Genomic DNA, 27,264 nt, shown 5'->3' with positions numbered 1-27,264 from the left:
GGTTAAAAACTATTTTTAAGGTATTTTTCACTGAGAGCTGATTGCATCCAAATTCCCAAATATCTCCTTCAAATCATCCATTATGATTTGCTAAGTATACGGACCCAGACGAAGGCAGTGAAGAGTAGTCTTGACCCTCGGTGACCCGGTTCTGTCAGTAGTGAGTACATTTCATGGGATTGTCTCCATGTAAATACCAGCACACTGGAGGCCACCTAGACACATGGTTGATTGAATGAACCTTCTTCTTGATGCGCAGTTGGACACATGACTCACCTAATTACATAAACCTCAAAAAGCTGCACTCACCAGTCTCTCCTTAGTTTGATAATTTACACTAAATGATCCGCAAAATAGTTCTACTAGATTGGACAACTGTACTTTTTCCCCCGTTACTTCTTTTAAATAACAATCCCAGCTAGAAACATGATGTTTTATTTATTTTTTTTATTTATAGTTTGTTGTCAGGTTGGTTTCCATATTAACGCCCAGTGCTCTTCCCCACAAGTGCCCTCCTCCATGTCCCTCCTCCTCCTTCCCATTTCCCCCTCCCCCTTCAGCCCTCAGTTCATTTTCAGTATTCAAGAGTCTCTCACGATTTGCCTCCCTCCCTCTCCCTAACTCTTTTTCCCCCCTTCCCCTCCCTGTAGTCATCTCTTAGGTTTCTCCTGTTAGACCTGTGAGTAAAAACATATGGTATCTGTCCTTCTCTGCCTGACTTATTTCACTTAGCATGACTCCCTTGAGGTCCATCCACTTTGCTACAAATGGCCAGATTTCATTCTTTCTCATTGTCATGTAGTATTCCATTGTATATATATATACCACATCTTCTTGATCCACTCATCAGGTGATGGACATTTAGGCTCTTTCCATGTTTTGGCTATTGTTGACAGTGCCTCCATGAACATTGGGGTACATGTGCTCCTATGCGTCAGCACATCTGTGTCCCTTGGATAAGTCCCCAGCAGTGCTATTGCTGGGTCACAGGAAAGTTCTACTGATAGTTTTGAAACATGATGTTTTAAAGCCAGAAGTGCCCAGTGCATTCTTGCCTTGATTAAGAGAGAAATAGTGTCAACTATTTTATATCACAGTGTTTTTCTTTTAAAAAAAGATAATATTGTTTTCTCGTTTTTAGGTATCTGGATGGGAACCAATTTACACTGGTTCCAAAGGAACTTTTTAACTACAAACACTTAACACTTATGTAAGTAATGCGTTGCATTTTTTTCATCTTTGACTTCTTAACTTCTTTCTGTTTCACGAAAGTGGGGGTAGCAAGGGGCAGAAGATTTAGTGAACCTTTCAGATAATATAAATCATTTACAGTTAGTTGCCTCCCTACTTGCTCATTGTGGTTCTGGATCACTAGCTCCATCTTCATTGCATATCAATCAGGCAATGGTGCATCTTGGAGAAAAGGCCGCCTCTATTCAAAGTATGAATATGATAAAGTCTAAGCATCCAAGAACTATAGCAATGCAGCAAATTCGGATACTTCGATTGACGATGAATATAGGCTATTTTATGGCAAGCCAGGAAAAGAAAGATAGAAAATAATGGCTTTATCCTTCACTTTAAGCAAAAGTTCATGGATAGTAATAACATGCCTGAAAATGCATTTTATTAGGTTTCATTTTCTTTTATGATACATTCTAAGTTAAGTTATGGGCTTCCAGTATTCAAATTTAATTTTATAAAATTCATTTTACTTAGACAGTATTTAAGTAGACTTGACAAAGATGCTGATATTCCGAGCATCAATTTTAGACATTTACTTTTCTTCAGTTTTAATGTCCTTGTAATATACCATCTCTCTCTTTCATTAATGTAAATGGATTTTTAAGTGGTGACACAAGATTATATTTAAATATACCAACATTTTGATCTAGTTATATGCACGATATTTTTTAAAAGATATAATCTTACTGTATATAATGTCAGCTTTGTGGTAGTTGATAAAACTTATCAAAAAATAATCAGCAATGGGAGTAAATGGAAATGGAAATACTTTATCTTTAGTTTAAGTCTTATATGATTTTAGAGTAAATCTGGCTGGCTGAGGAGGCTGATTTCTAATGTTTCTAGAATAAGGAGGTTTATTCCTAATTAGTGAATTCTAGAAATGTAAGTCAGAAAATGTTAATTTCTCAGCATAAACTTGACTCAAGGAAGTGGTTGGTTAAAATACTGTTAATCATTTTCAGTTTCCCTTAAACATATAAGAACATCATTTTCTAAAAAACATGTAGGACTTTTCAATGACCAATTATTAAATTAATGGAGAATATCCTCTTAGGTGTCTTGTTTTGCCTCTAGTCACTTATTTAATAGCATCAAGAACTGATTACATACATTTTGTTCTATTAAATAAACCTTTAAGTTATTGCAGTTTCCAGAGGGCCACTTCAGGTGAATTGGGTCATTTGTAGGACAGCATACGAATATTTAAGAACAGGTTGGGAATGAAAGATGAGAATTTGTAGATCCAGAAATGGCTTTACCAATGACTCATGATGCTACCCTAGGCAAGTAACTTCTGCCAATATAGATGCACTTAACTTATTTTCTAAGTCTAGGTGTGGTATTTCAGCAGCCAAGAGCATGAATTATAAAGCTCCTATAGTATTCCTAACATTTCACAATTTTATAGTTTCATTTTACTGATATTTTGGGCATTTTAATAAAGGAATGAATAGTCTTAAATTTTTATGCAGCTTACATTTATTTATACATTTTGTTTTTTAAAAAGAAGCAGTGAATAGACACACACACACAATGATCATAAATTGGGGTGCCGGGGTGGCTCAGGTGGGTAAGCGTCCAACCCTTGATTTTGGTTCATGTCATGATCTCATGGTTTGTGAGATCAAGCCCCGCTTCGGGCTCCGTGCTGACAGCATGGCACCTGCTTGGGATTCTGTCTCCCCCTGCCTCTCGCCCCTCCCCACCCTTGTGCACTCTCTCTCTTTCTCTCTCTCAAAATAAAAAAAATAAACTTTAAAAAAAATGATCATAAATTATGACCTATAACTTTTTGCTTATTCATGAATCTTACTTTTGTTTATGTATTTAGGATTTTATGTTAGAAAAAACTCAGTGAATATACACATATCACTGTATGAGTATGTGTATAGCTATATTCACCAATTTTTTCCTAATGCAAAATTGCCAAGATATTTAATATGTATCAATATAATGTCATTGTTTATTATGTGTTATTATATTACTTTATATATTATAAATACTTTATATATTACAATAATTATTATATGTATCATATGTAGTCACATCTATTATTATATGTAATAAAAATAAGATCATGTTAACTGAATATAAATCACAGCCTATAGTACCAGTTACACTTGTATAAACAGCCGGGTAGCATTGGTTAAGAAATCCACATCTCTCCCATTAACTTATTCACTAAATAGATATTTGTTGAGGACCTACTATGTGCCAGTAATTTTTTTTCAAGGGCAAAATTTTTAATGATGGCATTCCAGATGAAATTAAATGAGTTCTTTTAGTTATCAAATTTGACCGTGTGTATCCAAGAGATACATAACAGGGAAAATAAAGGATGTACAACCAATGGAACATTCAAGAACAAAGGTTTATTTGTCACACATAAGATGTGTCTCTTGTGAGTGGCCTCCACATGTCACGTGTCTCTGCGTTGGGACCAGGGCACGGGCACTGGCTGCAAAACATCACAAGTCATGCAAAGGAGCGAGCCGAGGGATGTGGGGAAAGTGAGCTCACTCCAAAGCTTCTGTGTTTGTTTGTTGAAATTTATTTATTTTGAGAGAGAGTGCAAGCAAGGGAGGGGCAGAGAGAAAGGGAGAGAGAGAATCCCTCGCAGGCCCAGCGCTGTTAGCCCAGAGCCCGAAGTGGGGCTCGCACTCACCAACCAAGAGATCATGACCTGAGCTGAGATCTAGAGTCAGACACTCAACCAACGGAGCCACCCAGGTGCCTCTAAAACTTCTGTTTTGAACTGAAACCTGGCACCGGTGCCCACACTTAATTTCACTGGCCAAAGCAAAATATATCCGGCACTTCTAATTTCAACAGGCAGGGGCGTGAATAATTATGAAGATTACAGTGTACCCCAGAGGGTTATCCAGGGTTTCCCTATTTTCAGGTACAAGCTGAGCGCTCACAGTGCAGCTGTGACTGAACAAGAAGAACCTTCTCTTTCTAAGAATCACTAATATTTCACTTCCTCTGGTAACAGTAGACTCCATTTTTTTTTTCTCTTGTAGAGACTTAAGTAACAACCGAATCAGCACACTTTCTAATCAGAGCTTCAGCAACATGACCCAGCTCCTCACCCTGTAAGTGTGAAAATGTGACACCGACTGATTATCAATTCGCTGGACAAAAGGCATTTTCTAGGCACTTGGATATTCCCTGTTACCAAGAAAGATAGAGTCCACCCTCAGGGAATATAAATATTGTTGGGAGAAACAGACAAGTAAAACTTCAGTAAACAAACAACTACAGATACTGTTACAGTACCGGGTTCTATAAAAGTAACAATGAATAATTTACACTTATGGTGGGGTTGGGAGCGATCTTTCAGACAGACTTCTGAGGAAAGCCACGGGATGGAGGGAATAGGCTGGGGGCGGAAGCATTCTAGACTGTATTTAGAAATAAATAGGTTGTGTTAGTGAAAACACAAACATTAAAGTATAATGCATCAATATTCTCACCTTATAAAATGGTAAAGCAACGCTTTTCTTAACTGCTTCATTTTTAAAATGATATTTGGCCATTTGGGCATATCTGAGTAAAACAAATCGACTATGTATGCTTTCAGAATTCTTAGTTACAACCGCTTGAGATGTATTCCTCCTCGAACCTTCGATGGATTGAAGTCTCTCCGATTACTGTAAGCATCTTATGTGCCGCAAAATATCTCTTATCTCAGGGATCTGAGTTTTGGCTTGTGTTTTTAATGATTTAATTGCTTTTTGATTCTTGGGAATTTTCTGATATATTCATTAGGATTTACTGCAAATTTGGAAATAGGAAAAGGACTTATTTTCCTATATCAATCCTCAACAGCTATTGTTTGGAGAACTACGTTGTTGTTGTAGTCATTTATTTGACAATAGATAATATTAAGATGTATGTTTTATATAGATCCAAATATTGAAATATAGGAAATGTGAATTTCTGTAAAAATTGCATAATGAGTACATTTTTACAAAATATGTATTTTAAATATATGAAATGAAATACGATCCTCAATCACAATCCCCTCACCCAGAATTAACAATTAAATAGTTCTGTCTTGTCCCTAGTCCTCTTTTATATGCATTTGTTTTTATGTGCTGATATATGTATGCCCACAGCTATATAACCTTAAAAAAACATAAAATAAGATTTGTTCTTCTTCTGTCATTGGCTAAACTTATTTAACAATATGCTTCAGGCTACTTCTGTTCCATTATCTAAAAATATCCATCAACTATTTAACTGGCACAGAGTATTCCGTGGGACGAAGGAACCTTAACTCACTTAATCATCCTCATCTCTTACTATCCTGTGGTTTGACTCCAGACTGGTATTATTCTATCCAGGGCTGGAGTTGCATTCTCCACATTCATCTTACTGTCAACTGAACTGAGAGAATACCAAAAGTCACTGTCGAGTTGTGCCCCTAAAACAAAAATTTGTCAGTTTACAGATTTATTGTCCACCAACTCTGTTTTAATAGAATACCTATTACAAAGCACTCTGGCAAATAATGAGTAGTATTAATCCTTTCATTCCTGTTCCATGACAGATTGAGGACCTGTTTTAATAGAAGACTTGTTTCAAAGCACCCTGGCAAATATTGAATAATACTAATAATTCCAGAAGAGAGTGAATCTTATTTTCCCTTCCTGTTTTAACTTGAAATTCTAATAACTAGAGAATTTGTGCATAGTTTACTTTTTTATTGGGCATTTGTGTTTCTTATTCCATGAGCCTGATCATAGCATTTCTTATTTTCTATCGGGTTTGCCTTTTCCTTATTAACATACGTGTCTCTATGCATCTATGACTTGACTCTAAGTTTGCAGGTCTTTTTACTAAGGAATTAACCCTTGTGTTTTGTGTATGTTGCAGATACTCTCCGTTCTCTTCCCTATATGTTATCATTCATGTTAATTATAGATGTATTTCACGTTGTCAAAATGTATCACTTTTCCTTTATGGTTTCTGAGTTTTATATAGTGCTTTGACAGCTTTTCCCAACCTATACTCATAAAAAGGAGCTCTCCTCTATTTTTAATACACTTTTAGTTTATTTTTACATTTAACTCTTCTCTCTAAAATTGATGTTATACATATGATGTGACATGAGAACTTTTTATTTTCCCAAATAGAAACCTAATTATGCCAAGACTATGCCTTGAATAGGTCATATTTTCTGTACTGATTTGAAATGCTTTAACTAAAATCTCATGTGTTAGAATTTTTCTGAACTCTCTGATGTGTGAGAAATTTAATATTGCTTTTTCTTGCTTTTAGTTCATTACATGGAAATGACATTTCTGTTGTGCCCGAAGGTGCTTTTAATGATCTTTCTGCATTATCACACCTGTGAGTACCTAGTTCATGAGTGTGGGCTTAGGGTCAAACTCTCCCTGGCAAGTGCGTTTGGAACATACAGTTCTCTGCCACCCCTTGTCACATCGTGAGATGTGATTGGTTCCATCTTTAAAGAAAATGTGAAGATTTCAATCTAGATACAGTGCCTTCCGCAAGAGAGCCTTAATTTATTCTTCTGGCCCTTACTCTCCATTAACTAGCTGTGCATTTTCTCTTAATGTTCTCTGATTCTAGAATACCATTTTCCCTCCAATTCAGTTTGTCCAAACGTTGGATCATCCAAGCGACTTTCTAAATATCATGTCCTTCTTGAAGCCTGCTTGATTTGCTCAAACCAGACTCATTGATTTAGCAAATATTACTGGCTGTGGCACCATGCAAAAATAAATTGGAAATGGTTCAAGACTTTATAGTATATAGGAGGAAACTACCAAATTCTCTCACTAGGTGAAAGGTTTTGATTTTTCTTTTCTTTGTGCTCTTGTCTCATAGGACCCTGTACCTCCTTATTTTGGGGAGTACAATAAAACCATATAAAATATGTGATAAATGGAGTCCAAAAGAAACTCTTCTGGGCAAATTTCCATGACTCTGTTCTTTATAGTTGTCATGTTAAAGTCATGGCAAACCTGGAATGAAGTTCCAGGAACAGATTTAGGATCTAAAACTTTCTTATGTCAGGGTGGGTTTGGCATCACCTGTGGCATTTATGCTTCAGCTCAAATCGTAGAATCTGCTTCCCACTTCCCCAGAAATTGCCTGCCATGTAATCTTGTGGCTTTGCCCTCCTCTCCAAAACCCACCAAATGCCAAGAAGATGTGTTTGAACAATTAAGAAAGGAGAGGAACCAATAGTCAATCTTGCTGTATCTGAATGTGCATTACGGGGGCCTTATTCATCAATGTTTTTCACACATCTATCAGACTGTTTGTGATGCCTACTGTTAATATCCTTTCCAATAAACCATCGGGGCCCAGGAGGAAGAACCTCCACTTTTTCATGTCTGAACTCCAGCACCTACCTGGGAGTCAACATCAGGGCTACTCAGCTACAAACTCCATGGGTGTCATTTGCCTGAGATAGGGCGTGATGAAGGCTTCTAGGTCAGGGGTGCAGAGCTTGGTACTGTCTGGGAAAGTATGCAACATTAAGAAGAAAGTAGCCAGGGGTGCCTGAGTGGTTCGGTTGATTAAAGATCCTGTTCTTGGTTTCAGCTCGGGTCATGATCTCACCGCTTGTGAGTTTGAGCCCCACAACGGGCTCTGTCCTCACAGCCTAGAGCCTGCCTGGGATTCTCTCTCTCTCCCTCTCTCTCTGCCCCTCCCCTGCTTGTGCGCACACTCTCTCACTCAAAATAAATACATAACCTTTAAAAAAATTAAAAGAAGAAAAAAGTAGCCATTCTGCTAGCATTAGAGTGATTTATCAGAAAAGGCAGCTTAGGGAAGGCACAAAGCTGAGCTTAGCATAACTTCCCCTTCTGTGAGCACCGCCACCAAAGACGGGAGCAGTTTCAATCTCTATTGCCATGTGCCTTGTTCTGCCATGTATTTCTTTCATGCATTTGGCTTTGACTCTCTAGATCATAAAGAGCTCTGCTCCATCCACTTTTTCCACTGCATCCCCTCATATAGTAAGGACATAGGCAATGTCAGGAGAGATGGCACCAGATGACTCAAAAACATAATTTGGCTCATTTTTAATGTAGAAGAAAAGTTTGAATCTGCTAACATTAACTTCAATCCTTGGTCAGAGTAGGGTATTAAAACTGCTATAGTACAAAGGATAATGGTGTCATAAGTATATTTTGAAGCATTCTTCATGGAAGAGGAAGTTGAATTGTACTTAGACTATAGACCTAGAAGCATTACTAATCACAAGTTGATTATAAATCAAAATTATCCATTTTAAATGCCATTTCATACATTGACTACTTCTGCCAGGTTTGGCAGGTTTACAAAACCCATAGTTTTAACTGCTCTGGCCTCTGTTTCACAATCTTTAAAATTAATCAGTAATACTATTGACCTCACAGAGTTTCCATTTAGGATAAAATGAGGTCGTTCATGTAAGTGGCTCGGCACAGTATCTGCACCTTGTGCGATAAATGTTAGCTATATCTTGAATACTTTTTCTGTCACTACTACTGCATATGTGAGTGGGAACCAAAGATCTAGAATAAAGGACTTTATACAGGGGCTGACACCTAGGGAAGGTCCAGATCCACTCTGAACCGGCTCTATGCATCTTTATTATTTCATGCCCTTTCTTATCTCCGTGACTTTGCACTTACAAGCCTTTTACCCCGAAACATCCTTCCCAATCTTTTCCACCTCCTTGAATCTAACTGTGTGAAAGCTCATACTTTTAACCACCAGTCTCCCTGGAAAGTTATTTACAAGGTGACTCTGCTCAAGTCACCTTGTAAATACTTCTACTGTAGCACTTCTAATGCAAATGATTTGCATGCTTGAGTCTATGTTAATCATCTCTGCAGAAGGAGTTCCTTGGGGTTAGAAATAACTTATTATTTATTTATGTTTGGGTCCCCAAAACCTGGCAGAGTGATCGGGTTCCCAGTAAATATTTGATGAATGGACTAAGTAATAATCTGTGTGTCAGGTGAGCTTGCTCACATATAAATCTGTCTCTGCAAATACAAGAAGAGCTTGTAAAGCCCAGGTAAATTTTAAGGCTGGTAACAACTCCCTAAATCCCAGCTGCACATCAGAATCCCTAATGCTTCCATTTTCTTCTAAATTATTATCAGGAAATCTGTAGGGATTTTCTACTGAGCATCACTCTGCATTCTGTTCCTTTAGGAAATAACAATCCTTCCATACTGTGTGTGTGTATGTGTGTGTGCTTTTGTGGCGTTGTTTTCCAGAGCAATTGGAGCCAACCCTCTTTACTGTGATTGTAACATGCAGTGGTTATCGGACTGGGTAAAGTCGGAATACAAAGAGCCTGGTATTGCTCGCTGTGCTGGCCCTGGAGAAATGGCAGACAAATTATTACTCACAACTCCCTCCAAAAAATTTACATGTCAAGGTATGCTCTTTAACCCTTTGTTCTTCTGTAAATAAAAATCCACCACGTGAATTAAAAAGAAAAACGTTGCTGCGAGACATCAAGGGTAGAGCTGAAAGGCCCCTAATAAATAATTCCTAATTCCACTCAGTGCTAGTCCAGGACTGAGCATGTACATGAGGACCCCAGTGAAGAACTAGGCTTTGCAAATACATTGCAGAAATGATTAAGTGGATGTATCTAAGGTTTCTTTAAAATGTATGGAGAAATGAAGAGTTCACGATTTCTGGAAATTTCTCTGGTAGCCTCTAATGCATCAACTATTTTGCTTTTGCCTTGTCTGAATGTGCGCCCTGCTCCTAGGGCTCCCAGGGCGCTGTGGCTTCCTAAGTCCAGGTAAGGACAAATGAGCCCTCCCGAGTCTTCAGGCCAAACCTTCTGCCTTGCCTCCTATGTCCACGTGGGTGTTCCTTGCTTGGCATCCCTTTCTTTTCCCTTCGTTTTACATATTTGTGGATTTTAAACAGTGCCTTAGTAACAAATACTTTTTTCTTCTAACTACAAAAATAATACATGCACAAAAGAGAAAATCTACAGAAGAGTAAATATTAATGATATTCTATTTCTGCAAGAACTAAAAGTAAGCATTCATCAAAATACCTAGAGAAAACGACTATTGAACGTTTTATATTAAATCTGTTTTATGCACAGAACTAAATCCTAGGTATTGTGGAGCATAGAGATGCAGATGGGGTGGTGTGGCCTGCTAAGGCTTGCAAACCTAGCTGAAAAGACAAACCTCCAACACTTGAGCATTTTAGGTAGGAAAGCATCAAAGCGGGTAATAGAGAGCAGTGGGTCACGCCATGAGTTTCACTTTCAATACTTACAAAACCTGAATTGAATTGATTAACCAGCCGGTACCTCAGTTTCCGTGTGTGTAAGCGGAGATGATGACAGTACATACTTCAAAATGGTTTGTAAAGATAGATAGGTTACTAATTGTGACATCAAAAAGAAATTACAAGTAAAGAAAATGTCGATGTCACAAAAACAACGAATAGAATGGTAGATTCTAGGGGTTGGAGGGAAGGAGGAAATGGGGAGTGGTAGGGTAAAGGGCACACACTGAATGATAAGAATAGTAAGTTGTTAGGATCTAATAGCCAGCATGGTGAGTACAGTTAATAATACGGTATCTTACGACTGAAAGTTGCTGAGAATCGATCTTAAGCTTTCTTACCACACACACAGGAAAGTTAACTATATGAGGAGGTGAGTGTTCTAAATACCTTGACCCTGTTAATCATTCCACAGTGTATGTGTATGTCAAATCACTACGTCACACCTTTTAAGTATATACAGTTATATTTGTTCATTGTTCCCCAGTACAGCTGGGGAAGAGCATTCGTTGAGTTAATATGTGTAAAACACATGCCTGATGTACAGTAAGCACTCCATAGGTTAGCTGACATCTTTATTATTATAACATTTCAGAACACCAACAACACTATGATATAGGACAAGCGGTGTTTTGTTGATGAAGGAATTTCCAAAACCTATATTCCCTCAAATTATTTTTTTAATGTTTATTTATTTTTGAGAGGGAGAGAGTACATGTGAGAGTCGGGGGTAGGCAGAGAGAGGGGGACAGAAGATCCAAAGCAGGCTTTGCGCTCACAGCAGCAAGCCCAATGCGGGGTTTGAACTCACGTGCCGTGAGATCATGGCCTGAGCCTAAGTCCAACTCAACCAATTGAGCCACCCAGATGCCTTATATTGTTCTTTTTCCTTGAACTTCTGAGTTTTTATTTCTAGTACCTCAGAAAATTGTCTCATTTTTTGCTACAAAAATATGTATATAATTTGAATTATTAAAATTTCCTGTCACCAAAAATGTTTGAGTTTTTAAATTTTGGGGGGCACCTGGGTGGCTCAGTCGGTTAAGCGTACAACTTCGGCTCAGGTCATGATCTCATGGTTTGTGAGCTCGAGCCCCCCGTTGGGCTCTGTGCTGACAGCTCAGAGCCTGGAGCCTGCTTCAGATTCTGCGTCTCCCTCTCAATCTGACCCTCCCTTGATCATGCTCGCTCTCTCTCTCTCTCTCTCTTTGTCTCTCTCTCTCTCTCAAAAATAAATTTTTTTAAAAAAGTTTAAAAAATAATTTTTCTTAAGATTGAATTGCTGTTAATACTCATATAAACACCATAATTATTTATCAGCATATTCATATTTTTATTAAAAATTGAAGGGAAAATTTTATTGGAAATGCCGCTCTGGGATTACGTACATTGGTTGCAAGAGGCTTTGCAGACAACCAGTGTTTTTAATTATTCTTTTGTAACTGCAGATGTTTCTTTGGGACAATGCCCCAAAATTCCTAGTGTGCTGAGAGGTATATCATTGTTTTGTGAAGTGAAGGTGATTGTCAAATGGGAGATAGGGAAGGAGAAATTGGCATTAAAAACTTAACTCTTAGACTGGGGCACGTGAGTGGCTCAGTTGGTTGAGTGTCTGATTCTCAATTTCAGCTCAGGTCATGATCCCAAGGTCATAGGATCGAGTCCCACATTAGGTTCTGTGCTGGGCATGGAGCCTGCTGAAGATTCTGTCTCCCTCTGCCCAACATCCAGTCACACACACTCTCTCTCTCTCTAAAATAAAATAATAATAATAATTTTTTTAAAAACTCAGGCATCATTAAACAGAAAGAAAGATTATATGGGAAAGTTGAGAAACTGTAAGATGATTTTGTTACTCTACTCCATACAATGGAGTTCTTTCTGAACAATGCTGGGGCTTATGTATATTTCTCAAAGTTTAGAGTTCCCTGGAGTTAGTTCCTTATAAATATTTCATGATAATATAAATTTGAGACAAGCTACATACCTATATTCAGGTCTTTGAGTGTCATAGTTCACATTCCTGTACTTAAATGTTCTCATAAGTCTGACACATACAAACATACGCACATACATAAATCTGTTTAACTCCAGATTTAACCAATTGATTTGACCTTTTTTTCATTAGTAGCATCTTGTTTAGTTCTTAGAGTGACATGAATGAAATGTGTTTGAAGGAAAATTGGTCTGAATCAGTGATAGCTGATAGAACTTTCTGCAGCAATAACAATGTTCTGTATCTGTGCGATCAACAATGGTAGTTACTGGCTGTGTGGCTGCTGAAATGTAGCTCTTGCAATGGAGGAAGTGAAGTTTTAATTTTATTTAATTTATTACTTATTTATTTTTGAGAGAGAGAGAGAAAGAGAGCACATGAGTGGGGCACAGGGGGCAAAGGGAGAGAGGGAGAAATCTTAAGCAAGCTCTAACGTCAGCATGAAGCCAGAGGAGGGGCTTGATCCCACAACCCTGGGGTCATGACCTGAACCAAAATCAAGAGTTGAATGCTCAACCAACTGAGCCACCCAGGTACCCCAAATTGTATTTAGTTTAAATTTAACCTGTAAGAGTCACGTGCAGCTACTGGCTGCCATGTTGGATAGCGCGGTTGTTATGAGAGCTCAGAGGAAGTAATTGTGTCAGAGGACAGTGGCTGTGAAAAGTTGAGTGTAGGTGTATGGAAGCCGGTTGTTTGGCCAAGCTGACGAGTGTGAGAAAGGTGATACCGGAGCAGAACTGTGTTGTAGGAAAATGCCGGATTTGTGGTTTAGTTTAGTGTTCCCTAAGTTCTCAAGTCAACAGTCTGCATGTATTTGAAGCCATGCCCAAAACTGGGTAACAGACAACATGGGTGTAGGGCGGGTGACAAGAAGTGTAGACATTCAGAACTCCTCATATAATCTAATTGCAGTTAGCAGACTTGAAGATTAACTCGGTTTTTCTGTAACTTAATACACTTTTGGAGTGATAGAAAATGTTGCAACTCAGAATGCCCTTTGCCAGCATTTCTTGGCATTTGTCAAAATATTGTGCTTTTGTTGTCTGCAAGTGGAAGATTTGTGACAGTTCACACTGGGTCTCAGCCACGACGACTGCTATTAATAATAAATAACAACAGCTCATATTGAGTGGTTTGCATTAGCTGAGGATTTTACATAGAGTCATATCTCTTATAAACTTTATATCCTTCCTAAAATAAGTACTATGCTTTCCTCATTTGGGAGATGAAAGTAATATAATTTAGAGAGATTGAATAATTTGTTCAAAATCCCTCAGCTGCTAAAAGAAGGAGCCAGAATTTTTACCAGAAAGTTTATTTTTTTAATGTTTGTTTATTTTTGAGAGAGAAGGAGCACAAAGTTGGGGAGGGGAAGAAAAAGGGAGACAGAGAACCCGAAGCAGGCTCCAGGGCTCTGAGCTGTCAGCACAGAGCCTGATGTGGGGCTCCAGCCCATGAACCCTGAGATCATGACCTGAGCTGAAGTTGCACAGTTAACCCACTGAGCTACCTTGGCACCATAGGAACCAATTTTTTACTCACTGACTCTAGTGCTTGCCACTAAAGTTTACTTTATAATTTTCAATAAAAATATTTTCAAAACAAACTATCCATATAAATAGGATTGCCATTCTACTGTTGAACCATACTTAAACATGAAAGTTTTGAACTTTCATGAACTTTGCTAGAAATATTTATTTATAATAAATGGATTGGTAGAAAGCAAAGCATTCTAATCTATTAATTAAAATTATTCACTCTAAGAAGGGTGCCTGGGTGGCTCAGTCAAGCATCCGACTTCGGCTCAGGTCATGATTTCACAGTTGGTGGGTTCGAGCCCCGTGTCAGGTCCTGTGCTGACAGCTAGATCACAACCTGGAGCCTGTCTTCGGATTCTCTGTCTCCCTCTCTCTCTGACCCTCCCCTGCTCATGCTGTCTCTCTCTCTCTCAAAAATAAATAAAACATTTAAAAATTTTTTTCTTAATCATTCACACTGAGAAATCTAGTGAGTATGAGTTTTTGAGCTAACATGCCTAATGAGCTTGAAAGCAATAAAATGACACCTCTTTAGATATTTTATAATTTGAGTTTTTAGTATTTTAACTTGTCCCATAGTTATGTCAGTTTAATGTGTTTTATTTCATTCATGAAAACCATGTAGGGGTGCCTGAGTGGCTCAGTCAGTTAAGCCTCCGACTTCGGCTCAGGTCAGATCTCACATTTGTGGGTTCGAGCCCCGCATCAGGCTCTGTGCTGACAGCTCAGAGCCTGGAGCCTGCTTCCGGCTCTGTGTTTCCTTCTCTCTCTACCCCTCCCCCTCTCATGCTCTGTCTCTCTTTGTATCAAAATAAATAAAACATTTTTAAAAAGTTTTTTAAAAAAAGAAAACCATGTAAATGCATGCTCCTAATATTAATATTTGTAAATATGTAATTTTTTATTATTAATTTTTTTTTGAGAGAGAGTAGAAGTGGGGGAGGGACAGAGAGAGAGGAAGACACAGAATCTGAAGCAGATTCCAGGCTCTGAGCTGTCAGTACAGAGCCTGACGCGGAGCTCAAACTCACAAACTGTGAGATCATGACCTGCGCCAAAGTCAGACACTTAACCAAATGAGCCAGCCAGGCACCCCTTGATTTGTAAATAGTAATTTTAAGTTACAACAGGAAGATGAATATTCTTTAATTGAAGACATGTTTATATAGCTGTATTTAAATACAGTTCAAATGTTTTCTCTGCTAGGACAGGGCAGGCTGTTATTTTGAGTAATAAATTCAGTGAATACAAATTTTATCCCACAATTTTTTAGAGTACTTTTTATGGTAGGATCTCATAGTTTCAGAATAAAAGAGAAATAAATAAACTGGATGAAATAGATTATCAGAGAATACTTAATACACAAATTAGAGCATTTTTGACTGGGAAGAAGATGGTCATGACTTTTCTTTAAAACCAAGATGTCTAGTCTTCATCTTTTAAATATCAGTGATGTTAGAATGATCCAGAAGTCTGGAGTAAAATAGAAATTCTTTCCCTGTGGAATGCAGAATATTATTAATTTCTAATATTCTCTTTCTTGCTCTTGGTTCAAAAATACTTAGCTATACAGTCAACTAAATTGTTCACTTTTAATTTGACATTCATTAACCACTTAAATGTGCCAAAGACTGAACAATCTAATGGAAATGAATTATATATTACATTTTTCATTCACCAAATATTATTTGAGTTCCTGTTATGCATCAGGAACAGTTCCAAGGTATTAAGAATATAGTCATGTCATAAACAGGACAGAGAAAAACCCTTGTCTTCATACAGTTTATATTCTACTGATAGATACATTTAAATCTATAATTTCTTTTTTTTAAATTTTTAAAATATTTATTCAGTTTTTAGAGACAGAGAAAGACAGAGCATGAGCAGGGGAGGGGCAGAGAGAGAGGGAGACAGCATCTGAAGCAGGCTCCAGGCTCTGAGCTGTCAGCACAGAGCCCAATGTGGGGCTTGAACCCACAAACCACGAGATCATGACCTGAGCTGAACGAAGTCAGGCGCTTAATCAACTGAGCCACACAGGCGCCCCTATAATTTCAAAATAATATGGAGGTTTGGAGATAGAAATATACATTCGAGATGCTAATAACATATATACGAATCAAACAATCACAGGGTTATAACTGACACCACCAGGCCCACCAGGGCTCCAGGACAGTCTTGCCGTGAGTCAGGAAAAACTCGAGAATGGAACACAACAGAGAGGAAGAGGCCCAGATGGCCAGGTGTCTGGTGGCCATGAGCTCAGATAAAGAAGCAGGAACATGGTCCTAAACATACTTCATTACTTCATTTTTAAAAGTCAGATAAAGGGTCAGAAAGCCTGGGACCTGGATGACTGGGTGGCTCAGTCAGTTAAGCATCTGACTTCACTCAGGTCATGATCTCACAGTCCATGGGTTCGAGCCCCATGTTGGGCTCTGTGCTGACAGCTCAGCGCCTGGAATATGCATCGGAGTCTTTGTGTGTCTCTCTCTCTGCCCCTCCCCTCCTCACACTCTGTCTCTGTCTCTGTCTCTGTCTCTCTCTCTCTCTCTCTCTCAAAAATAAATAAACATTAAAAAAAAGGAAACTGGGACCTTTCCATATCTCAAGATTATCAACATTTCACCACCACACTGATCTCTTCCAGTAATTTTATGTGTTAAGATTCCTCTAGATTCTGACTGAGGAAAATCCTACATCTCCCAGCAGTAACATTGTAATAGTGTCGTTGTTTTGTTTTGTTTTGTTTTGTTGTTTTTTTGTATTTTTTTAGCAAGATCAAGATCTTCAGTTTCAGGAAGTCTTTTATGTTGGATCTCAAAATTATTGATTGACATTGCTCTTAGCCATTTAAATAAAGTGTCAAGGCAAGTAAATAATATAGCCCAAACTAGAAGTAATGAAAAATTCAGTAGATCAGTTTTGGAATAATATTTAGAACTTGATCAAATACTTTTTACATTTTTGGATTTAGTACTGCTAGCACGTAGTTATAGCTTTGAAATAATCTTAGCTTTTGAGAGATTATGATTTGCTCACTGGTCAAAGAAAATATTTTCAGGTTTGTACCCAGTTCTTTGCTTTTAGCAAGTAACTTAAAAAAACAAGGATGATTTTTTAAAAATATTTTAGTTTACTTATTATTGAGACAGAGAGAAACAGAGCATGAGCAGGGGAGGAGCAGAGAGAGAGGAAGACACAGAATCTGAAGCAGGCTCCAGGCTCTGAGCTGTCAGCACAGAGCCCGATGTGGTGCTTGAACCCACAAACCGTGAGATCATGACCTGACCTGAGGTCGAATGCTTAACCGACTGAGCTACCCAGGTGCTCTCAACAAGGACGATTTTTAATTACCTTTTGAAAACTTAAAACACTGAGAAAACTTTAACTGACATTTATTTAATAGGTATGAGAACCAGCGATTTATATTCTGTTCTTAAATATTGTATGTCCATATTCAATGTGATATGATCAAGTTCCATAAAACAATTACCATTCTTTTCCATTTAATTGTGGCCCAAGAAGTTCATCTGTTGGCCTGAGTTCACACATGTATGCAGCAAATGGCAAAGCCTCGTAATCCCAGAGGTATAAGGTGCAGCCTTTGTGTTCTTATTAAATTATTTATGTAACTCAAATTTATAAGATTCTAACCCCCTATCATCCGTTGACCATCTTCAACCCTGTATTTTCACTACAGGGATTCCAGCAACTTCCATCTTGCCAATTTCAATGGCCTCTTTTTTTAATCATCTCTCTTTCATCTTAGACATTGGTAGCCACTCCTCCTTCTTGTGCATTCTCTTTGCCTCTTTCTTTCTTCATTCCTTTGCTGACACTCTTTTCTTACATTCTTTAATGTTGACATACATGAGGTTCTCTCCCTACCCTGATTTAAATAATTGATTCCAATCCCACAGTTTCAAATATCAGCCATGACTTTTCTTAATAACTTCAGATTCATATTCCCATTCACCTAGTGATTCCTCCCCCTTATGGGCTTGCAGAAACTTAAAACACATATTCTAAAACATGCATTTTCATTTACCACATCCCCTTGCAACTGCATTATATAGTTGAGACATGCATGTGTCTATTACTTAACTGTACGTTTTCCCAGAAGCTTCAACATTTCACTTAACTTTGAACTCCCAAAACTTAGCTTACTGCCTGGCACAAAGTAGACCCTCAACAAATATTTGATAAATGAATGACCTAATGATTGAACGTTGTTAAAAACATGCATATGATATTAACGCTTAACAGAGGCAGTAATGTAATAGCAGGTGAGGCTTAGAGTTTTGGAGTTTTAAATAAAACCTCCTTTAAGTTAACTATGCCCAACATCAATTATCTCCTGCATTTTTCCTGAGTTATCTTTGATGTACCTTTGACTTTATACAAGGGCAATGCTGTGGATTCTCCTATTTGACTTACATTTCCAAGGGATGCCAGAATGAAGGCAGACTCTGAGTTATAGTTAGAAATTTGTGTCTGGAGCTCTTAGTAATAAATCAACTTGAGGTGCAATTCTCAGTGGGTGGCAATATTGGTGTCAGGTGCACCGCTAGTGATTTCAGTAGAGTAAGCAAGTCTGCCTTCAAGCTTTAATGGATTTGAGTTCTGGCAGTTTGTCTGTTAAAGATTAAAGTAACTGGCAAAGACAAATTGTTAACCAAACTTTTGGCTCATTTTCCATTTGAATTATTAAGCTAAATGCACTTCCAATCCATATAGCTGATGCTAGAAGGCTCTCTTAAGTCAAGGCTAACTCTTAAATCAACCTAGTTATTCTAGACTGACCTCTTTCATTTTAGTGACATCAGTAAACTCTCTATTCCTAAAGCTAGTGCTGTGTTGTTGTTTTTTAAGTTTTCCTCCTCTGTGGCACACATCTTAAGAGGGCTAATGTGTTGGCAATCCTTTAAAGTTATTTAGACCAGTTAACTTTAGGTAGGTGGATAGATTGCAGATTGGTGAAGGTATCAGCAAGCAACCTGTAGTTCCTTGCCAAGCAGCAATGCAAGGTCAAAATCTCTCCTTTTTAATATTAACATTTCTGGAGGTTGTGTCAAATTTACAAATCACAGTTGCTTTCCTTAAACACATAAAATCATTAGCTCTGGGTGTTGTTACCCAATAGATAATTATCTCTTAGTGCTCCCTGGAATTCCCCCGTGGTTTTGATCATGATGGTCCCTACACTTTGCTCAAGTTTCAGCAGCTTGTGGCATAGACAGAAGGTGCTCAGTGAACCTGTAATGAATGAAGAAATAGGTTCTAGTTTGCCCTTGTCTATGCTAAATTTGGAGCAAACAGAGGAAGACTTCTATTCCTCTTCTAAGTGAACCACTCGTGCTCCTTTCAGTGACCCATCTACCTTCTTTGGAAGTCTAGGGAAAACTGTCAGAACTTCCTATGGCTTCTGGGCTTGCTCTCACTGTATTTTGTACTCAAAACTCACTACATCTCATTTAATGCAACCCAGTAAGATGACTGCCATCATCCTGACTCTGCACACTTACTAACAAATTTAGATTACTAATTTAGCTTGATGGACTTGAGATTCTCCGTCCAAGATTACTTGCATTCTGATAAGACATTTGTCTAATTTCTATCTGGTAAATCTTCTTTCATCTGGGAATGATCACATGTGCAAAATTCTACATGTATTGATTTATTCCTAAAGAGTTATGCTCTTTTACCAGCTTATTATGATTTTAGTTAGCATATCTTTTTAGCTCTGATATCATCTCCTTGTTATAGAAACAGATTAAAGATGTCTTTACCTTTGAAATAAGAGCTTTGCATAAAAGGATCTCAGAGAAAGTATCCTGGGTGGAAAATGATTCACAGATTGAAGGCAAAGAGAAAATAAAAGACTTAGCAGAGAGCAAAATATGATGGGATGATGAATGGGAGAAGAGAGCTAGATACAAGAGATGATTCTGAAGGCTTAGAACATAGAAATGAGCAGATTTAGATAAACCAAGTGGATGTAAGAATCACATTATAAGAAGGATGCTTAGTTGGGTGGAATCATAATATAAATAAGAAAATAAAATAAGTAATAAATAATAGAATTCTATCATTTTTAAGAATTATTAAGAAACTGGAGGGGCGCCTGGGTGGCTCTGTCAGTTAAGCCTCTGACTTCGGCTCAGGTCATGAGCTCACGGTTCCTGGTTTTGAGCCCTGCATCAGGCTCTGTGCTGACAGCTCAGAGCCTGGAACCTACTTTGGATTCTGTGTCTCCCTCTTTCTGCCCCTCCCTTACTTGTGCTCTTATTCTCTCTCTCTCTCTCTCTCTCTCTCTCTCTCTCTCTCTCTCTCTCTTAAAAATAAACATTAAAACTTGTTTTTTTAAGAAACTATTTGGAATGGATACAACTCACAAACATCTTTTGAATTACCCTTCATCCAAACTCAGGAACTAGGAATAAGAAATTATATTTGAGGAATTTACTTTAAAAGAGGGGTTTGAGGGACACATTGGTGGCTCAGTCAGTTAAGCATCTGACTTCAGCTCAGGTCATGGTCTCGCGGTTTGTGAGTTCGAGGCCCACATCAGCCCACTTCAGATCCTCTCTCTGCCCCTTTCCCATTTGAGCATTGTCTCTCTCACTCTCTCTCTCTCTGAAAAATAAATAAAAAACATTAAAAAAATGTAAGAGGGGTTTGAAAAAAGGGAAGCAGGTAGAATGGTAGCTATAGTGGTCAACCTTATTGACCAGAAGGAGTTAGAACTCAGTGTTTTAGAACTATAATCCTAATTGTGATGCCACCAAACCAGCTTACACATTTCAGAAATGCATCCAGAGAAGCCCGTGCACATGGAAAATGTTGTTAGTTTGATTCCTTTAGCTTTAGCTAAACTGAATATATACGAGGGGCAGTGATTCCATGTGGTAAACCCATAAGAAATCCCAGGTAATGAAAATAGTTGAGCAGGATAGGAAACCAGATTTGGTCCTGGAAAAAGTGGAGAAATTAGTGCTTATTGATGAGTATATTACGTATAGTTCGGTGGCTATTTATTGAATACCTCTTGGCTCTGTGTGAAACCAGACAGGGACTTCTCCAGCCCCGCAGTGTTCTTATCTGCTTACTCTATTCAGATTCTCCAAAATGTATTTGTTTTTTCCTGAAACAGTCCTGGCTTCTTGTCTAAATACTCAAACCTGGTTTTTGGAAAATGTTACATTCCACAGAATAAACATAGAGACTGCACACCCTGAACTCCTCTATTCAAACAGCAGTCTTACAAGGTTGGAAACAGAAATAGACCAAGTGACAGCTTTCCTTGAGGTCTTGGGATGTGGCCCGATACTCATTTACAGTCATATCTGCCGATGCTCTGTTTTGCTGGTGTACATTCTCACTGTTTCCCCCAACACCTTTTTTTCCCAAGTTAGATCTTCTATCTTGTACCCTACCTAAGGGACCCAGTACTTCCTTTTTTATTGCTGATTCCAAGCATGATATGGCTAGCCAGCACAAGGCTATTTATGGGGGTATTATCTTAATTTAACTTATTACCTTAACTGCCACCTTTCATTCCTCTTATGTGCTGAAGAGCTAAATTTATTTGATAAAAATGTTAGGGCGGGAGTGAGAAATTAAATGTCTCTGAGCATCACTTCTGTATTAATCCCAGCAATTTCCCAGCTGTGATTTGCTATAAAGACTGTATTAGTTACTCTGGTTACCAAGGGAAAGTGAAGGGGACACAGGCCAGGCCTCCCTAGGGTCAGAGGAGTCACTAGGAGTAAATAATAAAGTCATCCCCAGAATGATTGTCCACTCCCAGATGGTTAGAAAAGAAGTGGGATCTCTTTGTAGAAATTTTAAAGAGTTTTTTGTTAATAGAAAAACTGACCAATACCTTTGGGATTTTACTCCTAAACATTTTATGAATATGTAATGGTATTTTTCAGGGTAAGGCAATACATAGATATAAAGAGGTGTTTTATTTTTTTATTTTCCAGGGTAAGGCAATACATAGATATAAAGAGGTGCTTTATTGAGAGAGAGAGAGATTGAGAGAGAGAGAGAGAGAGAGAGAGCAAGAGCATGCATGAGCCAAGGAAGGGCAGAGAGAGAGGGAAAGAGAGAATCCCAAACACACTCCACACTATCAGTACAGAGTCCAACAGGGGCTTGAACTCATGAACCGTGAGACCATGCCCTGAGCCAAAATCAAGAGTCACACACTTAACCAACTAAGCCACCCAGGCACCCCTGAAGAGTTTTTAAGCCCACTACGATTATCCACGTTTTCTCTGTTTCCGTCAGTAGACCAACAACTCAAAAACTATAATCTGAAGAAAATATCTGATGCAAGATAGTTTATGTGAGCAGAAATCATACACTTTGGGGTGGAGGTACTTCAGAAGGTTAGATCAGCGATGGCGGGAAGAGGGGACGTGCTGTACCCCCCCCCCCCCGGTGATTTTGCTGAAGTAACGTGTGATGAAATGTGCAGCTGGAATCGCTGCTGCTCATCCCAGTGAGGATGAAGAACTACAGAGAGATGGGGATGACAGAGACATGGTTCATGTTTATATTATAAAATATTTGTACTTTACACATATGAATAGGTCACTCTGATACAGTCCTCCTCCGTTGCCAAAAGGCAATCTAATGAGTGCTCCAAAATATGGCAAAAAGTAGCATCAGTGGATCATAATTTTATTGAAGACAGTACAGGTTCCACATTGTTAGCCATTTATGGAATGAATATGTGCAACCAAAGGAAAATGGTTGCAAATGAATCTACATTTAATCTAAACCTTTCATGGATCAGGAGATTTTTCAAATGTGGTTCTCAAAAAGTGAGATTGCAAGAGACGATGATTTCAATGGTATTTTCTTCTTGGAGGGGAAGATACAGAAATCTTACCCACCACGTGCCTGTGCTAATGTGATAGCATAGTGAACCAAAAGGTTATGAGGGAAGATATAAGGGAAATTACATTTTTGGTTTATTTCCATATACATAAAAGTGGCACTGTTTCCTCTCTCCTGTGTGAAAATAACACTACTGAACTGGTGATATCAGGGCAGGGGCATACTTCTGTATTTTTTGAAGGTTTATTTTATTTATTTATTTATTTTGAGAGATAGAGAGTAGAGGAGGTGGAGAGAGAGGGGAAGAGAGAGAATCATGAAATCATGACCCGAGGCAAAGTCAAGAGTCAGATGCTTTACCAACTGAGCAACCAAGGTGCCATATTGTATTTTTAATTGCACTGATGTATTTCTATTTATTCATTAAACCTTCACGCACATCTCCCAATACACACACACACACACACACACACACACACACAGTCCTCTTTGGGATTGATGCTATGCATTTCCATGACAGCTGACTCAAGTTAAGGTGTGTACAATGGCCAGGGAATACATCCACAAAGACTGGTTAGCCTATGAGGGGGTTAACCTTGTGACACTTGCATCATTAACAGCAAATCCAACAACCTGACCTCACAACCCATAGCCTCACTCTGAGGTTGGACAGTCTCACCACAGCTCTCCATGAGATGGTCTCCTGTTGCATTCTTGAACATTATGTGATGATGCCAATTTCTGTTTTATTCACAGAAGAGAAATACATACAGATATGTGACCAGTAGTTTTATACAGAATATACTGTTATGTTAAGGCATTTAAATAAGTCAACTAAAACTACAAAGTATCCGTTTCTTATGTTTTTAAATTAATTTTCAGGTCCCGTGGAGGTCAGTATTCTAGCTAAATGTAATCCCTGCTTATCGAATCCATGCAAAAATGACGGCACCTGTAACAATGACCCAGTTGACTTCTATCGCTGCACCTGTCCATATGGTTTCAAGGTAAGGGGAAGCTTTTAATGGAGCAAGATCTTAGAGCCTAGCTGTCTTTGGTGGGTCCTCCTTATTCTATTGTGTCTTCTCTGTGTACTGAGATCTGCTGTGTTTACACTTGACTTTACTTGGCCATTCCTTCCCCAGGGCCAAGACTGTGATGTCCCGATTCATGCATGCATCAGTAACCCGTGTAAACATGGAGGAACTTGCCACTTAAAGGAAGGAGAAAAAGATGGATTCTGGTAGGTCATTGGACTATAATATTCTGTTGGAAGCATTGGAGCAAGAATAAGCAAACATTCATTTTCCTTTTCAAAACAAAGGGTGTTATTCTTAAAAGAATGCCAGAAATTTATTCATCAGAACAATATGCATTAGTCCTTCCCAGAAATATTGTAATATGAAATACAAATGAAGACATTGCAGTATTCTTACCTCAGGATGCTATAAAATCAAGAATTTTTAAAAATATGCACATGCATGCCTTGTGATTCATACAGTCAGATTAGGTCAAGCAAAGTAGTAGCTCTATTATGCTAATTAATAGCCAATAGGCTCCTACTTCAAGTTGCATATTCATCTGTTGTTTTGTGTATTGCTTTCACAGACAGTGTGTGATGATAACATGTAGGTCCCACTGAAACAGACAATTAATGATTCATTTCCAGGCCACAAAATGAGTAGACAAACATGCTGTGAACATTTTAAATCTGGAGTTACTTAATCATACAGTACAATTAATTCAGATGTACTTCATGAATTATGAAATAGAGTTCTTACAATGACAGTAATAATTTCACATAAGAATGTTAATCTACTACATAGCTTGTTAGAAATACCACTTTTTACAGTAAGTATCCTTCATTTCTGCATTCTGTTATGAAATGGTCTCATTTTCAGTAAGACTTTACTCAAAGATTATCCTGATACCTATTGAAAATAAATGTACAATATTTCATGTCACTGAAAAAAATTGTATTTGTTGAGACTTAAAGAGGACATTTACATTTTATAATGACAAGGAAGGTTATAATTTTATTTTCAGATTTCTTTTTTGCTTTGAGATATGGAAGACATTACTGCTAGGATAGAAAGTGTTGTAATCATTTTAATTTTTTAAATGTTTATTTATTTTTGAGAGAGAGAAAGAGACAGAGAGAGAGGGAGACATGTAATCCAAAGCAGGCTCTAAGCTCTGAGCTGTCAGCACAGATTCCAACGTGGGGCTCCAACTCATAGACTGCAAGATCATGACCTGATCCCAGTGGGGCACTTAACCAGCTGAGCCACCCAGGTGCCCAAAAGTGCTGTAATTTTTAAAGTCAGAACTGGGGCTTCTGGGTGACTCAGTGTGTTAAGCATCTGACTTCAGCTCACTCAGGTCATGATCTCATGGTTCATGAGTTTGCCCCCACATTGCACTCTGTGCTGACAGCTCAGAGCCTGGAGCCTGCTTTGGATTCCTCTGTCTCTCTGCCCCTCCCCTGCTTGTGCTCTGTCTCTCTCTCTCTCAAAAATAAATAAACATTAAAAAAAGTTAAAGTCAGAAACAGTTGGTCCTCATTTATGAGCAGAGAAGCATGAATCATTTTATTAGAGCACAACTTGAGATCAAGCCATCTAGGGCTGTCCACCTTGCTTGTGTTTTAGATCTGCAAATACATTGGACTTACTGGCTTCTAGAACTATGGGGCCATTTGCCATCTTGCCTCCAGCAGAGCTTTTCTTTTTCAAATTGTTTCTGATTTGGGGGATACTACCTTAAATTTATGCCTACTACATGTCATTTACAAGTACTTTAAAGATAAATTTCTCAACAGTTAGAATCTCTGCAATTGATGCGCATGTTTAGCTTTTTTCATTATTTAGACAATATGGTTTAAAAATGCAGCAAGAACATGTTTTGTTTTTGTTTTTGTTTTTTGTTTTGTTTTGTTTTGTTGGCCTTTTCTCCCCTGGTGTTCAGGTGTATTTGTGCTGATGGATTTGAAGGAGAAAATTGTGAAGTCAATGTTGATGACTGTGAAGATAACGATTGTGAAAATAATTCTACCTGTGTCGATGGAATTAATAACTATACATGCCTTTGCCCACCCGAGTACACAGGTAAGGAGCATAGAAAACGCTGTGCTGTTAGTAGTGTATCTGTTTCAAAGCCTCAGTGGCACCATGTTGTGTGCATGTAGTAAGCCATTGTGTTATTCCATAACCGGTAGGTGGTTTGAAAATTAGATATAATGTGAATAACAGACCAAAGTGGGTTCAGTCCACCAAATAAAAGATTTGCGAGCTCAAAACACAGGCATCTACATAAAGTTATGCTATCCAGCAAGAGAAGTTGCCATTCAGAAGCTTTATTCCCTCAATTGTAAAGCATTTTCATGTAAAGCACCTCTCCTGTGCAAACCAACCCACTGATACATACGTGAAAGAGGCCACTTTTCACAGTCACAACATAATTCAGCATTTGAGATTACCTGTGTCCACATGCATTTCTTCACTAGTGAGTGTTTTCTTCTAGTAACTCATGTCCTTCAGAATAATAATCCGGGAAGATATGGAGCACATTGGATAATCTCATGATTATTGCCTTTTTTCTGACATTCTGTATCTTAACGTGATAAATTTCAGAAGCCTCTCTGAATTGGTAAACTTCCCTGCACAAACCAATTTGCTATAAAGACAATGTCAAGTTTAGCCAAACCAGGTTATGTCAATAGATCTGTTTTGATGGATTTTTGTGGCTATGAATAAGAAGTGAAATAGTTACAATCTCATTTCCTACTTAAACCACTTAGTTTTGAAGCTGATAGAGAAAAGGAGAATGTTACACATCTGGTTTGCAAGAAAAGATAGGGAAGTAGATTCTGTGACTCTGTTCAAAGTTACCATTCCCATTGAGATGGGTATTTTTCATTAACTGTGTATTTCCATACAATTCAATACATAGTTAAGAATATCAGAGGGTAAAATAACTGGGTAAATGACTGAGGTTAACATCTCTAAACATGAAAAGATGAGAGCACATCCTTATGATTCATTCTCCCAGGGATTGTCAGGGTAGCACTGAAATGTAAGCTTTATGGAATACTCAAACTTTGCATTCTGATAAGCACTGTTCCTGGTAGGCAAGTGCTAGATAAAATAAAAGCATTCTGTTTTGACATCCCAGATTTGTTTGAGTGCCTTTGAACCTACCTCTTCCATGTTTTGTTTGTTTGTTTGTTTTGTTGGGTTTTTTTTCACACCAGTGAAGCATCTGATGTCATCTAGAGTAATAGACGAAATTTCCTGTAGAAATTTGAACATGTTGTATCATAATTGT

The 27,264-nt window shown here is 38.1% G+C and overlaps 1 protein-coding gene across 1 annotated transcript in view; it reads left to right on the top strand.

Moving 5' to 3' along the window:
- SLIT2 (slit guidance ligand 2) overlaps window positions 1-27,264 on the top strand; it is a 379,517-nt gene that overhangs the window by 298,710 nt on the left and 53,543 nt on the right. Inside the window, exons 23-30 of the mRNA XM_029952292.1 lie at window positions 1,142-1,210; window positions 4,272-4,343; window positions 4,832-4,903; window positions 6,535-6,606; window positions 9,504-9,667; window positions 23,821-23,945; window positions 24,084-24,181; window positions 25,906-26,045. Of these exons, the coding sequence (XP_029808152.1) occupies window positions 1,142-1,210; window positions 4,272-4,343; window positions 4,832-4,903; window positions 6,535-6,606; window positions 9,504-9,667; window positions 23,821-23,945; window positions 24,084-24,181; window positions 25,906-26,045 (812 nt within the window). The remainder of the gene's footprint in view (window positions 1-1,141; window positions 1,211-4,271; window positions 4,344-4,831; window positions 4,904-6,534; window positions 6,607-9,503; window positions 9,668-23,820; window positions 23,946-24,083; window positions 24,182-25,905; window positions 26,046-27,264) is intronic.

Source organism: Suricata suricatta, chromosome 1 (genome assembly GCF_006229205.1).
Source record: "Suricata suricatta isolate VVHF042 chromosome 1, meerkat_22Aug2017_6uvM2_HiC, whole genome shotgun sequence".
In the NCBI taxonomy this organism is placed as follows: domain Eukaryota; kingdom Metazoa; phylum Chordata; class Mammalia; order Carnivora; family Herpestidae; genus Suricata; species Suricata suricatta.
This window is presented reverse-complemented; position numbering and strand designations above follow the sequence as displayed.